Here is a 17,321-nt window from a genome sequence, read left to right on the forward strand (position 1 = left end):
AAATAAGTTACATCAAAGAACTATATACTGTTAGAAAAGGAAAGAAAAAAAAAAGAAACACTTTTGTAAACAGACTTCAGATCTTCAAATGCTGCAGTTTGTAACTTAATTATCAATAACAATGTCCAATAAGATAGGCACTTCCAAATCATGGTGTATCACAGAAGGAGCAAGTCTGGGGTCAAATTTTTGGTAATTTTCTTATTATGTGTTTTTAGATTTCTTATACATTCAGTTTCTTGCAAGTTTGTTTTTTGTTTTTCTCTTCATATTATGTTGGGTAAAATTCCTAATTCAGGTTTATGAAGTCATATCCCCTTAGAGCAAAGAAAATAAATAAATGATGAAGTAGATTTGGTTGTCAAACCAAGGTCTGACACCTGACTCTGTGAACATGTACACCTGCCCTCTGAGAACTGAGTTCAGCTCTGGCACTGTGTCAGAATGTTCCTGTTCTCAAGAACCCCATGTTTACAGTCCTTCCTATTGGAAGCATTATAAACTGATGGGAGCACCCATTCAAAACTTCCCACCAACTGGTCTGTGCATGTTTGTTGATAACTGGATATTGTTCTTCACGGGGACTCAGCACTCATAGATTAAACTGTCTGCCATCTTGCTGAGCTTCATTTTTTCATTAAATATCTCCTGAAACCTAATGTTCTGTTTTGGAGTGAAGTAGTTCTTCCAATCACCAACAGCACCTAGGAAAGCAGGAACAGAAAGAACAGTGAAGTGAGCAGTATGTGGAGCAGGAAATTATTTTAAAACAGCCTGGTTTTGTTAATGTTGTAGTTGGCACAGAAATTAATATATTCTTAACCACAGTCACTGTGGTAGGTCAGGATCAGAATTGTTCTGGTGAGACTCTGGTGGAAGGATCTGGATCATCATCCATGAAGGTTGATGAACCCTCATCCTCAGAGCTGATTAGTGCCAGCAACACAAGTAGTGGAGGAAGAACAGCAGCTTTCCAAGGTGGAGTTGGAGCTCCCAGTGATCTGGGCAGAGGGACATCTTGCCATGCATTAGCTGAATGTAGTTAAAGGTCTCTGCCTGGGTTTTTTCACAATCAGTAGAAGAAATTGTAGAATCACAGAATGGTTTGGGTTGGAAAGGACCTTATAGACATCCAGTTCCACCCCCCTGCCATGAGCAGGGACACATTCCACTAGCCCAGGTTGTTCAGAGCCCTATTCAGCCTGGCCTTGGACACTGCCAGGGATCCAGGGGCAGCCACAGCTTCTCTGGGCACCCTGTGCCAGGGCCTCACCACCCTCACAGGGAAGAATTTCTCCCTCATATCCAATCTAAACCTGCTCTCTGTCAGTGTGAAGCCATTTCCCCTTGTCCTGTCACTCCAGTCCCCTGTACAAAGTCTCTCTACTAGATGGTCTTGTAAATAGTCTAAAAATTAATAGATTCATAAAGCAGTTTGGGTGGGAAGGGACCTTTACAGGTAATCGTAGTCAGAATCTAAACTTAGTAAATGAGTGGTAGCCCAAAAGCCACTGACAAAAAAACATTCCTAGAAAAGGAGCCCAGAATGGCCTGACAAATTAATCCCACCCTTACACCTGCTCCTAAATTCTAGGAATTTTTATGGATTAGATGTCCAGCTACTTAAGTGGGCAGTTAAATACTTCTGGGTGGTCATGGACACTGGTGATCAGGAAAGTGTTTCAACTGTTACCCAGTTCAAGCAAAAAGGAAATTGTTCTTTAAACTGATACATTTTTATGAGACAATACTTACTGTTTCCCCTCATGTTCATGCTCTAAAGACTTTGCAGCCCAAAACTGACTAAAATAATGATTTCATTTTCTGATTAAAATAGCATTCAGTCTTAAAGGACAGGAGAAGAGAGCCTGAAGCATAATATATACATATAAGTCTTCTGTAAGCTGCCTGAAACTAGCTAAACATCTGGGATTAGTGTAGGAACTACTTGGAAGTGAAAATGTTGAGATTTTTCTAAATTTTCATCATATCTATCAAAGTTAACTGACTGAGAAAAATGCATCTCATTTTTTTTTTTGTTTCTTTTTTATTGACAGATTGTATGTTGTCATTTGTTTCTGCTGACTGGTAAAACCATTGTGAATTAACAGAAGGTAACATTTCTCCGTTTATTAACTGAAACAACTCTTAGTTTTAAATTGTGAATTGTTGTTCAAAAATTAACTAAATCAAAATAATCAAAATCCATGTAAAAAACGGTGGGTTTGATTGACTTGTTACCCAAACCTGTGGAAGCTTCTGAAATGCCAGGAGCAAGAAAACAGCTCCTGAGGGTATTTTAAAATCACATGTGAGCTAAGAACTGTGGAAAATTTCCAAAGGTTGGAAGTTACCTATGACCATTCTTTTGTTGTTGTTGTCAGCATATTCCTTCCTCAGGAATATTTCAGTAAGATAACAGGTGATAAGAGCAGTCTTATTCAGAAGGAATGTGTCTGGCTGTTTCTTATTCTAATCAACTAAGTGACCTTGGCAGGTGATATCAGAGTTGTAAAACACTGAGGTGTGGTCAACTTTTAGATTAAAAATAAAAGATAAAGAGTAATGTTGGATGAACCTTTCTTTTTGGCTCAACAGCTCCCACAGAGCAATATTAGTCAGGCTGTAGTTCAGACTCCTCTGTGCTTCTCTAGTACAAGTCTGAATGTGCAGCCAGAGAAATTAGGAAGTGATTTTTAAGAGGGCTTCAGATTGAAGAATCCTGTCATCACTTCACAGGGCTAACCCAAAGACTCCAGGAAAGACCTGCACTGCAGTCTTTGTCTGGATTCCCAATCCTTCTGCCATGTTAGGCACAAAGGAATTTACCTTTTCGGAAAATCAGTTTCCTGTTGGATGTCAAAGCACACACGGTGTGACTGGGATCGCTGTTCTCCTTTTCTGCGTCATTCTTCATCTCTGAGAATGAGGACTTCCTGCAGATGTCTTGGATATCATTGTCACTGACATTTAAGCTCAGGAACAAAGTAATTTCCTTTACAACCTTAGGGAGATCCTGAGGTATAAGAAAAATACAACTTTTATGTTTCTGGGCTGATTATCAGACTTTTAGCTGATTTGAAAATGATCCCTTTTATTACATAATGAGTTTGTCACACATTTATTTGCTTTCAAGCAAAGCTAAATATGTCATTGGATTGTGCAGATGACAGGTACAGTAAACCTGATTCCCCTCTTAGCCATACTCACAGAAATTAATACAGAGCATGTCATATCACACATAGTCACATTGTCAATTTTACCTCCCACTTCAGATAAAATGTTCTCCCGTCTCTCAGAATTACTTCGCTGGAAACAGAGGAATACTCAAAGCCCAGCTCCATGTAGCTTATTTCACTTGATGTGCTATGTCTAGAGATCTAACAAGTGACTCAGCATCCAAAATGGTTTGTTTATATTCCTAATAGTTGAATTTTTTCCCCTCCAAAAATTGAACAAACCTATTTCCATGGAGATACTAGAAAGTGTATTCTATTCACCTAAAAATTCATTCTCCGAAAGCTAATGTATGTTGATATTTTACTTTTTCCTTTTTAAGAATAGTGAACCTAACCCTCCAGCCTCTAATTTTTTTTGTTTTTAATTGGGAACACAAGTCCCAAATGTGAGTAGTTCTGTTGTCTTACATCACTTTTTGAAAATTTCACCTGAAATGTCAGACATAGCAAATTAATGTGTGGTCCTCAATAGATGTCCTTGGTTGGTCTTTCCATAGGACAAAAAAAGGGGAACTTAAAATTCTGCCTGAGCCTGAGGAAAATTGTCTAGTATGAGTCCCATTCCTGCATCTAAGAAATGCATCTCTCCCAAGATTTTATATTTATATAACTTGTGCAGTCAGAATTATTTAATTAATACTAAATTCCATACAAATAAAAATATGCCCAAATATACATATTCACATTTTCCTTCTTTCTCCTTTTTCATTATAACTTCCATTTTGATGTTTTAATGATGCTAATTTACAAGTAATGCTTTTTGCACCAAAAGCAGAGGGCATATTTACCTTCTTCATGTCTTCATAGAACAAAAAGAGGATGTTGTTCTCATCTTCATGTTCTTCCCAGCTTAGGAAATGATCAAACCAGGATCCACAGACAACTGAAAGGAAAACCCATGTAAAAGAGATTCAGAAAAACTTTATTCATAAATTACTGTGATGCTACCTCACACATTTAGGGGAATAATTTGTATCCATAATCCTCTAAAACACAGGCAGTTCTTTGTGTCAAGTGATGTAAATTTACAAAAGTAACTTCCAGAGAGGTTTCCATTCTTGACAGAATTTGTTTTCATACCAGATACTATTCTGAGATATGTTTCTGTAGTGGAAGCAGGCTCCAGATCTAAGGCAAAGCCAATAATGAAGTAAAATGTACCAGCCTAACAAGATGTGAACATCTCACAGATGACTGACTGCATATCTGTGATCACAGAGGTATGATCACCTCAACAGGAGATGAAATGAGCAGGCTGGCAAATGGAGGACACTGTTGTTACCTCTCTTTCATCCCAGCAGAAGGGAATCTATATAATTTTTAAATGCTGAAGAAGAATTACTTATAGAACTCATGCAAATGCCTCATTCAGCCAGTGACACAGGTAGAAGGGTTTGTAGCTGATGTTTTTTTTGTCTTAATGCCCTATTTGCTGAACCATGGGAACACAGCTAAATTTCAGCTTTCTTTTAAAAACCAAAATTCTGACCTCTCCATTTCAAAAGCAAGATGAAAACCTCTTGCAGGGCAATGAGAAGAGGCCTGAACAGGGAAAGCTCAGCCAGCCAGTCTCAGCCAGAACTGTGACTTTGCTTTATAACCACTACCACCAGAAAATTCTAATCTTGTAATGGGCATCATTTTGGTCACAAACTGTGAGTTGTAATTAAGTATAAATTACAATTAATAGCTATAATTAAGCTGAATGCTCCAGTCTGGAGCCATCTCCAGCACATAAAGCAGTTTCTAAGTGCAAGGCAAGTGCACAGTGTGCAATTAAACCCTGCTCCCCTGGCCAGCTACTCTGGGGATGTGGCCAGTGATAGCACAGTCCTGGTGGCTTCAGGAGAGACTTGGAGACTCCATGGAATTCATTACAGTTGTCCCTGCATGTTCTAACCCTTGTTTTGAACTAATATTCTGCAAGAGTACTGCAGGATTTGGATCAAGCAGCACAACCTTGAAATGTTTCTTCTAGGAGCAAAAATTACCACCTTTGCCTCCACATCGCCTCTTACCTAAATTTCTCTTTAACCAACATAGTTATCTATTTATGCCACACATAAGCACTTGGAAACTAGAAGGTGGCTAATAATTTATGGGGAAATAGGAGATGCTTTTAAAATTTAATAATTGAAGCACAGAATGCTTCAGATTTTAAGAAACCTTAAAAATCATTTAGTTCCAACTCCCCTGCCATGGGCAGGGATACATTCCACCAGAGCAGGTTGCTCAGAGCCCCATCCAGCCTGGCCTTGAATAGAATCCTCTTTCCTTTTTTTTCACTATTGTACATTCAGAGTTGATGCCAAACGAGCCAAGATCCTGCAAATCACTGAAGCATGTGCCTTACGGCTGCTCTGGACTCAGAACACCAGATCTGAGCCAAAGCCTGGAGGAGGCAGTAAACAAATTGACTCCTGGAGCTCTGATGTGAGCCCATGATGACGGCAGCGGCACTTTTGTTTTGGGGTTTTCAAGGTGATCAATCATTATTGCTGTTATCACCACTGTGGTGACACATGTCCTCAAAGGAGTAATAAAACACTAAATATGGGAGTTGACAACATGAACAAGGTCCTGTTGCCAGCTGCCATCCCACCACTCCTAAAAAAAATCTCCCTCTTGTCCTTGGTCTTTGGACCCCATTTCTGAGACAGCACATCAGGGAGAGTGTGTGAAGAAGGGCTTTAGTAACATGTCTAGGCTCCTTTGTTGGGCTGCCCAGGGCTGTCTCCCAGCCTGGAGAAGACACCAGACCTGCAGTCACAGCTATCCCTTCAGCCTGGTGACAGGCTCACATGCTGTGTCACCAGCCATGGCCCTGCTCGGCCAGGGCAGCAAAGGTCAGCAAAAACCTGCAAAGAGCTGGAATGATGCAGCTGCTTCTCACAATGACTCCTTGCAGGGCTGAAGAGAGCATCCTATAATTTGCTCTTGTTTAGCTTGGCATTAGGATTTATCCCCACCAATCCCATATGAATAAGGAGTTCAATAAGGAGTTTTCACACAGTTCAAATTTCTTAAGTCTTTCTGTGCATAACAAACTCACATGAACTGCAAAGAGAAAACATTTATCCTTACCATTGCCTTTTAAGAACAGGTCAAAGAAAGCAGTCCAGGTGTCTACAGTGGGAAGGTTTGGGTTATCTCTGTAGTAATGAAACATGGAAACTGCAGTGTCTTTTGGATTTCTGCTGATGTAGATCATCTGTAAATGAAGAAAATGTAGTTATTAATGATATATCCTCCCTTTATTTTAGAGGAGCTCTGTGTGTAAATAGAGCATTGTCATAGGCAGTTTGCAGTGTCAAAACACTTTCCTTCAGTATTCCTCCTTCGGCGACCATGCCATTAAAACAGAAATCTCTTCTTAGTAAGGAGTCCATCATGATTAGTAAACAATTCCATGTGGACAGAGGTGTGTTTGCCCTGGCTGGGTAATGTTTATGTTTTATGAAAGAGCCTGTGTTAACTTTAACCTTGAGTCAGTATATTATCTCATATATCTCACATATGAAAGCATTTACTAATTAACATGCAAAGGACAGCTGCAAAACGTACATTTTGGCCTTTCGTTCAAATCAGCTTCGTCCCAAAAGTCTGGATCTGAGTAATCCTGAAATTTTTTACTTTGAATATAAAATCTGAGACACAGAGCTTATTTTTTAAAGATCTCCCACATTAGCATGGGAGGAACTGGTTTAGTAGGTGTCCCTGCTCATGGCATGGGGGTTGGAACAAGATGATCTTTAAGGTCTCTTCCAATCCAGGTGATTCTGTGATTCTCTGAACTCAAAACTGTGCTCTGAATCTGCCTCCCTCATCTCATTTCTCCTCTGCTTGCCCAATACCTTTATGGGGTCTTCAGAAAGCTCCAGCAGGAGGTTCAGAGTACCTTTAATCCCAGAGCAGCCTGTAAGTAGCCAAGATTTTCTAAGAGAGTAGGAATTGAGGTAATGAGAACACCCCAATTACCAGTGAGAGACTTCTGATTGAAAGATGTTGATGTCCTATTTTGTATGGTGCCTGGTGTAAAAATCACCCCATGGGAGCAGTGGGGCAGGAGCAGAACCCAGTCCCCAGTCCAAGTCACTGTTTCTTCTGCCTTCAACTGGTGCTCAGCTGTGTCACTAAAATTCACAGCAAAACACTTCTAAAACCTGTGAATCGTTCAAAAATTACTAAGGATCAACAGGACAAAATAGATTCCTAGCAGACTTTCTACATATTTTACCTCTTTGATATATTTTTTGCCTTACCTTGCATTTCTTTTTCTTAAAATTTGGAGGCAACATGTTGTAGTCTAAGTGTGTTGGGATGATTCTCTTTGATGAGAGTTTATTCAGCTCTTCCAGTCGGGAAATGTCTCCAAATTCAATGGGAGATGTTATTGTGACTTGAGTATTGTAAAGCTTTGCTATAACTCCTGCAAGCCAGTGAGTGCCTACAGAAAAGTAATTTTAAGTAAACAAGACAAGCAACAAGAAAAAGAAAAGGATGAATATTTATTACTGTGAAACATGCATTTTTCATAAAGAAACACCTTGCTAGTGAACAAGTTATATTTCTAATCCCACAGATTCAAGAAACTTTACATTAAATAATCCCCTTGGCTCCAAATATATAAACACTGAAAAAATTAGGGCTGTATCTGAATTACAATGTAACCCTGAGAGAAGTGTTAATATTGGTACTAAAACCATCCCATTAGACAAACTGCTGTCAGCTGAGAGGTGGCTCTATTGTTTTTATAATTTATTTTAGCATAACATGTTTGTTTGGGGTTTTTTCCTTACAATAACTTGAGTCTGTATATTTTTGAAAGTATTGATTGAGCTCCACCTGAGTGTGTGCCTCTGCCCAAGAGAGGATAAGAAATTAATAAATCTACAGCCAGGAGGCACACAAATAACTTCATGCAATTCTTGACTTGCTCATAATTGAATGTAGAAAGTCCTCAAGAAAATCTTTCAAGTACAGATTCTGCTCACAGGTAAGGAATGTGTATTTGTTTTCCAACATGAAAACACCTCTGATTGTTTTCAATTACACAATCAAAATGTAGGGAAATGACCCATATTTCTTGTAATATGAACATTTACTGACAGAATAATACATTCACATACTTAAACATCCTTTCCTGTTTCTTTCACACAGACATTTACCAAGTAGTTTAAGCAGAGAATATGAAACACAAAATCAAGACTTCTTGCAATTAACACTGAAAACTAGAACTTACCAGATTTGGGATAGGAAACCAAAAGGACATCATCTTCTCTAGCATCAAAAGTATCCAAGGATTTTAAAAGCTCTGGAGAAGACCTGGTGGTAAAGGGAATCCCCTTAAATGTGTGTAGGAGCTCTGCCTCGCCGGAGCTGGACATGGTTGCTTAAGTCTTGGGTTCCTGCAAATCAGATAACAGGGACAGGAGGAAGATTTAAATGTCACTTCTTAGTCAGGTGGTTGGAAGTGACAAACTGAGACTAAGCAGCACAAACCTCATGCTTATATACTTTGCCACAATGCCCTATCAGATATTGATTTTTTTTTCAGGTAGTTGATAAAGGCAACTGAAATATTAGAGCTAACTTAATAAATAACCAAAATGCTGAGTCATGAAAAATTAATCCCATTTGTCATTTATTGGCTCTCCAGATAAAGAAATGAGGTAATGGTCAAAATGTAATTGTGAAAAATAATGACAATTAATATTACATTAAAATATGCTTAATATGATTATTCTGTAAGTTATATTTTGTTGGAAAATATTCTTACCTTCCAAGGAAAAAGCTGCATCTTAAAATAATGTTGATTATTAGAGAAACAATATCTTATTTTATGTGAATGAAATTGTTTTGTTTGTTTCATTTTACCAACTATACAACAGCTTGAAATTTCTAAAGTGCAAATTGATTCAAAGTGCTTGAATCTTGTGAGGGACAATCATTTTTTAAGATGTTGTATGTCTCACTAAGAAGAATATAAGCAACAAAAAATCCCAAAATGAAAATAGATATTTAAATAGATGTATTATCTAGATATTTAACGTTGCTTTTAATCCCATGTGTTCCGTGAATAGAAGTGGTTGAAGATTTTTAAACCTTTCCACAGAACATGCAGATTTATCAATACAAAAGTCACTTTCAGGAAAGAGCCAGTTCTCCATTAATTATATGTTTTAAACTGTTTGGGTTTGTTTGTTTGTTTGTTTGTTTGTTTTTTAAATTTGCATCTGTGGAAGTTATCATTAATATTTTTCAAACAGAAACCTCACTTTTGTTTAATGTGACCTTAAGCAATGTGAATGTATCATAGTAAAATAAATAGCTCAGTTATGAACTAAAACATTTTAGAATGTTTAGTATTTTCAATTTTCTTTTCAATGGCCACAAATTAATTTACTCTTTTTTTTACATTATTTTCTTCAAAAATCCAGTGGCTTCACTATTCCTATTGAAAGATTCCTCCAGTATATTCAGACAAGGCCCTTCAATATTTTCAACTCAAAAACCTCCTTGGAAATCTTGGTTTAAAATGAAGCAATGATTCAGGAATTCTCCAGCTTTACCAATGTTCTTTTTTTATCATAAATAACAACTTGGGTTTGGTCAGAGGAGCCGATTCCCAGATGTACTCCCACGGGCCCTGATGAGAAGTCAATAAACACCTGAGCAGCCAGGATTGCTCACAAGGAGTAATGACATTTACCAGCTTCTCTGCTTGCATATTTCTAATCCAATCTCCAGAAAATCCAGCAATGTAAAATTGATTTCCCCTACTGCCTTTCCTTTCTCAATCTCAAAGAGAAGTGATCTTCTCACCTGTAAAGTTGTCCTTAAACATTTATCACCTGCAAAACATGGCCTGTGCCATCAGTAAACTCTGAATTACACTCCTGCAGGGCTAGGCAGGGTTGCAAAGAATGGAAAATATGCTCTGGAAAGATGTTCCCTATTGCTAAGGATGAGAGGGAATCTTTGCAGGGAGTCAGTGGGGGTACAAGAAACACTTGGATACTGGTGCTCAGGTAGGAATTAGGGAATCTTCCAGAGGAGCTCAACATTTTCCTCCTGCCCCCAGGCTGAACATGTAAGCCACTGTTTCATACCTTAAGGGGTGAATACTCAAAAATCTGTCAGCAAATTTCACTTTGGTTACTTCAGGTATACAAACTGTGTCCAAAGGTAGGAAAAACCCTGATCCTGTGTTATTCTGAATGTACATATTAATCTGAATATGCAGAGAGATTTCCAAGGTTGATTTTGCAAGTCATCATTCCAGTTACAGGCAAGTAGCACAAGCTAGTAAAACTTTACTGCCTTGACCCGGCAGAAGTCATCTCATTGTAAAATGTTTTGCATACTTACCATGCTTATTCTCTTTCATTTCCTCCTGCATTCCTGGTACGTTTTGAATCAGCACATTTGCCTCATCTAATGACTTGAACCTGAATTAATGATTCACAATAGAAATTGCTAAGGTGTAAAACAGAAGCAATACAGTAGCCAGAAAAATTACAGTTCTTTTAGCTCATTTCAGTTGCTTTTTGTAGTAGCTTTTCTTTTAAGCATGTGTAATGGCAATCCAGGGGAAATTAAAGAAATTTTTCCTCCCCAAATGCCGCCTGCACTTCGAAAATAAGGCCTATCCCTGCAAGGGAACAGTATCCTGAAGTGCAACAACTTAAGCAAAAAGACAATATTTGGTACCTTGCAGGAAAAAGCTATTATTAAAACCATGCTAACTACATTGCCATAAAATACATTATTATAGCGACATTATACAAAGAGAGCACAGGTTTAAAGAAGACTGTGCCAAACCCCCCTCCATCCAGATTTTCTTCTTTATCAATATATATGTGTGTGTATAAAGTGTATATATATATATATATATATATATATATACACATATATATATATATATATATATATATATAACCTATTGCCTGGTGTCTGCACCAGGCTCTGAGGAGCTTTTACCAGCAGGTTTCACAGGTATTTTCTTGCTGAAGAGCAGTGCCAAACTTGGATTTTGGGGATTCTTCATGATTTGAGACAAATGTAGCTGGGCAGCTGGACACTGCTTCAGTCCAGTTCCTCCTGTCTCCATGTCTGACTGACATTCCCCCATCTATATCCTTGTCAAGTGAGAAATTTCTTTCCTAATGACTTTAAATTCTGACTGTTGTGTTCCCACCTGTGCCCTGCAAGCTCCAATTCAGACTCCTCATCCTCTTCTCTGCTTGATAAAAGGCACTACCATGTACATCTCCTTCAGCTGAAGATTTCTCAGGCCAGCCTGTTCCGGTCCACACCCCTCTCAGGCGGCACATACTAAAAAGATATTGTGATATTGTGGAAATGTGCAGGCAAAGCCACATGTTGTTTACACAGGTGAAAATTTGGGTGTACATCCACAGGGTTCTGAGTGGTTTTAGCTAGCACTCTCAAGCATCAGGTTCCTCCTTTTTTTTTTGAAATGTCCTAAATTAGTGATTTATTTCAATGTTGTGGTAATGAATGAGCGGTAAAACTGATGTAGCCAAGAACTGAAATGCCTCCAGTTCATCATTGTTCCAGGTCTCATGAACCCACATGTCCCTAAATGACAAAAGATTTAACTTCACATGATGCACCCGGGAGTAGAATTTCCCTTGAAGGGTTTCAGTGAAATCCCTATTTATTTTAATGTTACAAATGAAGTGTCTTGTCTAAGTTTATGGCTATTTAATAGAGACAGCCTGAAAAATGTTGGATGCAGCACGAGTGCTCAGACCGTTTGGGAATTTAGGGCACTTTGGTGTCTGGAGCTGAGAATTTAGGAATCTCATCCTGGGCTTCTGTGTAGTTCTAACGAAACTCAGTTGCAGGATGGGTGTAGGGCTGCCCACAACACATCAAAACTCTGCCTCAGTGTACTCTGAGCTGGGCCCAGCTATCAGGGTGTGTGACTTAGCCAAGGCTGCTTTACTGGAATGGGCTGTACTGGATCTCTGTACAACTTACAACTTCCAGCAGCAGTTCTCTTCCTGGTAGAGTTTCCCTGTAGCGTCTGTGTGCTCTCAGAGAAGCCTCCCCTCATTAACCTATATCTCAGCTCTAATCAAGAGCTATGAATTGACAACTCTGATTTCAGAAGTCTCTGACTCCACAGGCACTGCTGTGTGAGGCAGCTCTGCCTGTGCTTAGCCAATGCTCTGGAGGAAGTCAGCCCTGTGTGCTGAGTCATGTTGATGGCATGGCAGATGATAAAGTTCCCTGACCTCCCTCCATCCCTCTTAGCACAAATCATTGCCCGTGTACACTTCATGCCTCGTGCACAGCGGATGCAGCTAATTAGAGCTAATCACAACAGTGCCACTGCTGCCAGCAGCGCCCTGCCCTGGCAGAGGGTGGCAGGTCAGTGCCACCTCTCAGCTCACCGCTATCTCTCCAGCTCCTGCCCTGCAGCTACACATGAGGACACCTCTGGGGCGTGAACACACACAGAATGAGGACATGAAGGGGAGGCAGGGGGACAAGAGGGCAGAAAAGGAAATCAAATGAGGATTTTAACCTACACTAGTCCAAAAAATGATGATGCTGTGCGCATGCAGGGGGGCTAAGCCAGGTAAGCCCTCTCCCTTGTCTGTCAGGGTGGGGTTGCCTAGGGGCATTCCTAGAGAATGAGAATCCAGGGAGAGAGGACAGGCCACGGAGGCCTGATTTATTTTCTGTTTATCAGCTAATTGGCCCAGGAATTAATTGCAAAAACTAATGAGTCACCCTGTAATTGCTGGTGCACCAGCACTTCAAATGGCTCTAGGAACTTCATTGGTGACTTGAAATGGTTTCAACTTCTTTTGATTTGTCAGTGCAACTGGATAGAAATATTTTGAAGCACATATGCAATAATAGCCTAAAGTATTCTATGGTGAGCCAGAAAAAATCCAGAAAGAAAAAGTCTTTTGATGTGTATGTTTTTCAGAGATTTACACCATGTGGCGCATCACTGCACACAGCAAAAAGGTCTGATAGCAAATGCTATCCTGCTGGTCCACACACTGACCTTAAATTCAGCATCTAGCTGGACACAGCTACATCTTAACATTATCCCTGATTTCAAGGTTCTTTAAGGTCTCTCAGTCCCAAGTTATTAGATGTGAGCTGTAAAATGCTACAGGAAAATCAGGAGGTGATAGAGAAGAGCTGGGAAGCAGGTTGACTTTTTCCCAGCCAGCACCAGTACAGCTCGATCTTGCCCAAAACTGTTAGTCACTCCTGGACAGACAAATTAATTCCAAAGTCCAAAGGGACTTTGTTTGGCTGCTATTTATAACAGCTTTCTGTGATTTGTGATGGGAACAGCAATCAAACCTCAGGCCAGATCCAGACTGGATAAGTGAAACACAAGTTTCCTGTCAATTCTCTGCCTTTGTGTCATTTAGTGGCTGGGTAATATTCTGCAAAGTTTATATTTCTTCTCTCTTGTTATGAGTTGGGGTTTCTTTTATACATTCTTGTGTTGCATGAACTCTTTAGGCATAGATGTCTTAAACAGGAAAGAGAATTCCTACGCACACTTGTCCTCTCTGGCAGAGTTGGGATGTAGCTCAGAACAAGGCAAGAACAAATTAGGATTCTCTGCCACACAGTATTTTAGTCTTAATATTGGACAGAGTGAAAAAAAAAAAACATCTTTTTATGGTTCTAAAGGAAACTTTCAAACAGATGTTGTACAGCTGTCAAGCCCTTTTCCTGGGATGAAGCACAGCTCATAACTCTTCCCATCATTGGAGACAGCATTTTGGTTTAGACTAAAAAGTACAAATGGCTCCATAGTCCCTGGAGTGGAACCACAAGTCTAACACACAGTGTAATTTCATCCAGTTTCACCTGAATAGATATCAACAGCCTGTTGCACACAGCTGTATTTTCCATCTAGTCGTGTTTGAAGTCTTCATTCGAAAGGACAAGGAAGTCACCTGGGACATTCCCTTCCTGGTAGCTAATTATTGTCAGTTATACTCTGTGTCTCACTGCTAATTTAGAAAAGAGATTTTTCTATGCCTTTCTGGAAGGTGCTGAAATGTAAATGGCTTAAAAACCATCATTTTTCTTACCTGGATTTTCCATGCACACTCTCAGCCTAAGAGAAAGTATTAAAAGATTTACAGTATACAGTGTAGAAGATTTGATGGGTCCCAGTCTGTTTGGAATGGATTTCCACCATAACTCTTGCAACAAGCAGGGACAAAGGGGGAGGATGACTGTGGGTTTAGGCAGCAGAATGCCATGAGGAGTGGGCTGCTGGTTGTCCAGCTCCAGGGGTTAAATACCTGCTGCTCTCAGAGACTCTAGGTGTAATCAGGATCCTGCTGGGCTAACACAGCACATAAACCAGGACTGGCACAGTCTGCCTGTGCACTGTCTGTGACAGAATTACCCTGGGAATTGCTGCCTCGAGTGTGTCCACAGAGGCCGGAACATGTCCAAAGAAGGACAATGAAGCTGGTGAAGAGCACAAGTCCCATGAGAAGGAGGGAGTAGCCTTTCCTCTTTTAGTCTGGAGAAATGGAAGCTCAGGGTGACCCTGGTGCTCTCTAAACACCTGTGAAAGGAGGTTGTAGCCAGGTGGGGATCAGTCTCTTCTCCCAGGTAAGAAGTGGCAGGACAAGAAGAAGTGGCCTCAGGTTGCAGCAGGGGTGATTTAGATTAGATAATAGGAATTTTTTTTTCATGGAACAGCTTGTCAAGTACTAGAACAGAAACAGGCTGCCCAAAGAGGTGGTGGAGTCAGCATCCCTGGAATGCTCAAAAAACATGTGGATGTGGCACTTGAGGACGTGGTTACTGACAAACATGGTGGTGGTGCTGGGTTGATGGTTGGACTTGATGATGCTAGAGGTCCTTTCCAGGAGTCTAGGAACCAGGCTGATCATAGGCCAGCTCAGCTCCTCTCTGAGTTGACATGCTCATGGTGGTAATCTGCAGGTTTAGCAGCCCTTTTTCTCTAACAGGTGTCTGAAATCAGGAAGGAACATTAAGTTGAATCCAACCAATTAACCCCTTCTGTCTGGTTATTAGATGCAGCTTCCATTTATGAATCTATATTTATAGAATATATAAATTCATTTAAACACCAAGTCCAGTAGCTATTTCGTGCATTCAAGTTTTTCCCTCAAAAGAGACACCCCAACAATCACACCCTGTGTATCTCCTGGAGCTCTGGCAGCCTTGGGGCTGTGACCATTCCCTGGGCAGCCTGTTCAGTGCCTGACACCCTCTGGGGGAAGAACTTTTTCCTAATATCAACCCTAATCCTCCCCTGACACAGCTCCAGCCGTGCCCTGGTCCTGTCCCTGGTCACAAGAGAGAAGATATCAGTGCCAACTTCAGCAAAATCAATGGAGTTAAAATATTGGTGTGTTAACTGCCATTGCAAGATCTTTCTGAGTGGGTGTTAAGTGCAAAATTTCCACCTAAATAAGAAATAAGAGAACAATCACCCCAAATCCAATCACTGCTCTACCTAGGGCAGTTTTTGTTTTCATTTTCATTAGCAATTCCATTTTTTTTTCTGCAGAGTATACAAGAAAATGCCAAAAGTTCACTGATGCAGAGTGGAGTGTCTTCCCTGTCACCACTAATGAATGATCATTTTAAGCCCTAAAAGTCTTGGGTAAGGCCTCCAACACCTTTGTAACTTTTAGAATATAATTAAGGAGTAATGTCATGTATGCAACCACATCACAAATATCAGGATGTAACTTAGCTGAAATAATGATCCTTGTTGTACATTATTGAGAAATCAGGATCCAATCCAGACTAACAAGGCTAAAATCCTTTAAAAACTGCTGGGCCAACATACACATCAACCTTTAAATTCATGGATCTACATTAGGACCTTCTAGATGTTATCCAGATCCCCAGGATTTATATTTCACATTGGCTATCTCTCTTCTTCCAGAGTTATCTTGCTGTAATAAATTGTGTGATTAAGATGTAATATGTGGTTATCTGTGATTTCTTTTTTTTTATTATTTAACTTGTTGACTCACAGGCTTTCCTGCAGCCAGCTCCAGAAACTTCCATTCACAACAGAAACACCTCATTTACCTGCCTGAATGCATAATTTCTTCAGATGCACTTCAACCAGCAAACTTCTGCAAAATTCTCTCTTGCTGTCAAGGTCAGTAACAACTTCATGAGCTAGTTTTTTTTTTTTTTCCCTGAAGAAATGAAATGCTTCTGAAGACCAACAGGTTAAATGCAAAACTGAGCTAATTAATGTCAGCATTACAAATCTGGAATTCTGGCCCTTTTCACAAAATTGCCCTAATTTTTTTTACATTTTCAGATCCTTATTTCTTACACTTGTACCATTCCATTATCATTACTTACAAAGAGAAAGAAAATGGAGCTGGCTGAGGGATAAAAAGAAAAGTTAACGGAAGAGAAAGGACATGCGGTTCATTTCTGCATATTGGATTGCAGTCAAATTCCTAAAATTATCCATAAAATAAAATAAAATAAAATAAAATAAAATAAAATACAGACAACAAGTATAAATATCAAAATACAGCCTCATATTTCTTCATAGTTTCAAGTGTATACAGCATTTTCCCTCAAATCTTTATACCTAATTAAAAAAGATTTCTTCCTTTCTTGCATGAATGTAACTCTAGGCTCAGTCCTGTGTTTTGTCCTTAGAAAACTGGAAATAATACTGAATTTATTTGGAGCAGTGTGTTTAGCGTGGATGGCAGGATCTGGATTTTTCATTACTGTGTCTGACTGATGGAAAAATAGGTGGGCTTTAGGATAGAAATAAAAATATTAAATGTTACCAGCTTCAGTAATGTCACTTTGCAAGAGTTGTTGATGACTGAATATAAAATGAAATAATAATGTGCAAGACTTCTTTAAATGTATATGCAGAAGTCACACACATCTATGAAAGACATGACTTTAGAATGGGGAAATGAATATATGAATATATGAAATTAATATATGTAAATGTAATCTGAATTTTCTTTTATTCCTAAAATCAGAGAGATGGTCAAATAAATATTTATGATTTGTGCAAACATCTTACAG

The 17,321-nt window shown here is 39.4% G+C and overlaps 1 protein-coding gene across 1 annotated transcript; it reads right to left on the reverse strand.

The window, feature by feature from the left end:
- Nucleotides 1–585: 585 nt before the first annotated feature.
- Nucleotides 586–10,647, reverse strand: LOC128788475 (sulfotransferase 6B1-like). The gene is made up of 7 exons (XM_053943540.1): nt 10,611–10,647; nt 8,482–8,647; nt 7,502–7,686; nt 6,324–6,450; nt 4,028–4,122; nt 2,830–3,016; nt 586–704 (listed from the first exon to the last, which is right to left on the reverse strand). Exons 2-7 carry the CDS (start codon nt 8,624–8,626, stop codon nt 586–588), a joined length of 858 nt encoding a protein of 285 aa, XP_053799515.1. The 5' UTR covers nt 8,627–8,647; nt 10,611–10,647.
- Nucleotides 10,648–17,321: the final 6,674 nt, after the last annotated feature.

Source organism: Vidua chalybeata, chromosome 5 (assembly GCF_026979565.1).
Source record: "Vidua chalybeata isolate OUT-0048 chromosome 5, bVidCha1 merged haplotype, whole genome shotgun sequence".
Lineage (NCBI taxonomy): Eukaryota > Metazoa > Chordata > Aves > Passeriformes > Viduidae > Vidua > Vidua chalybeata.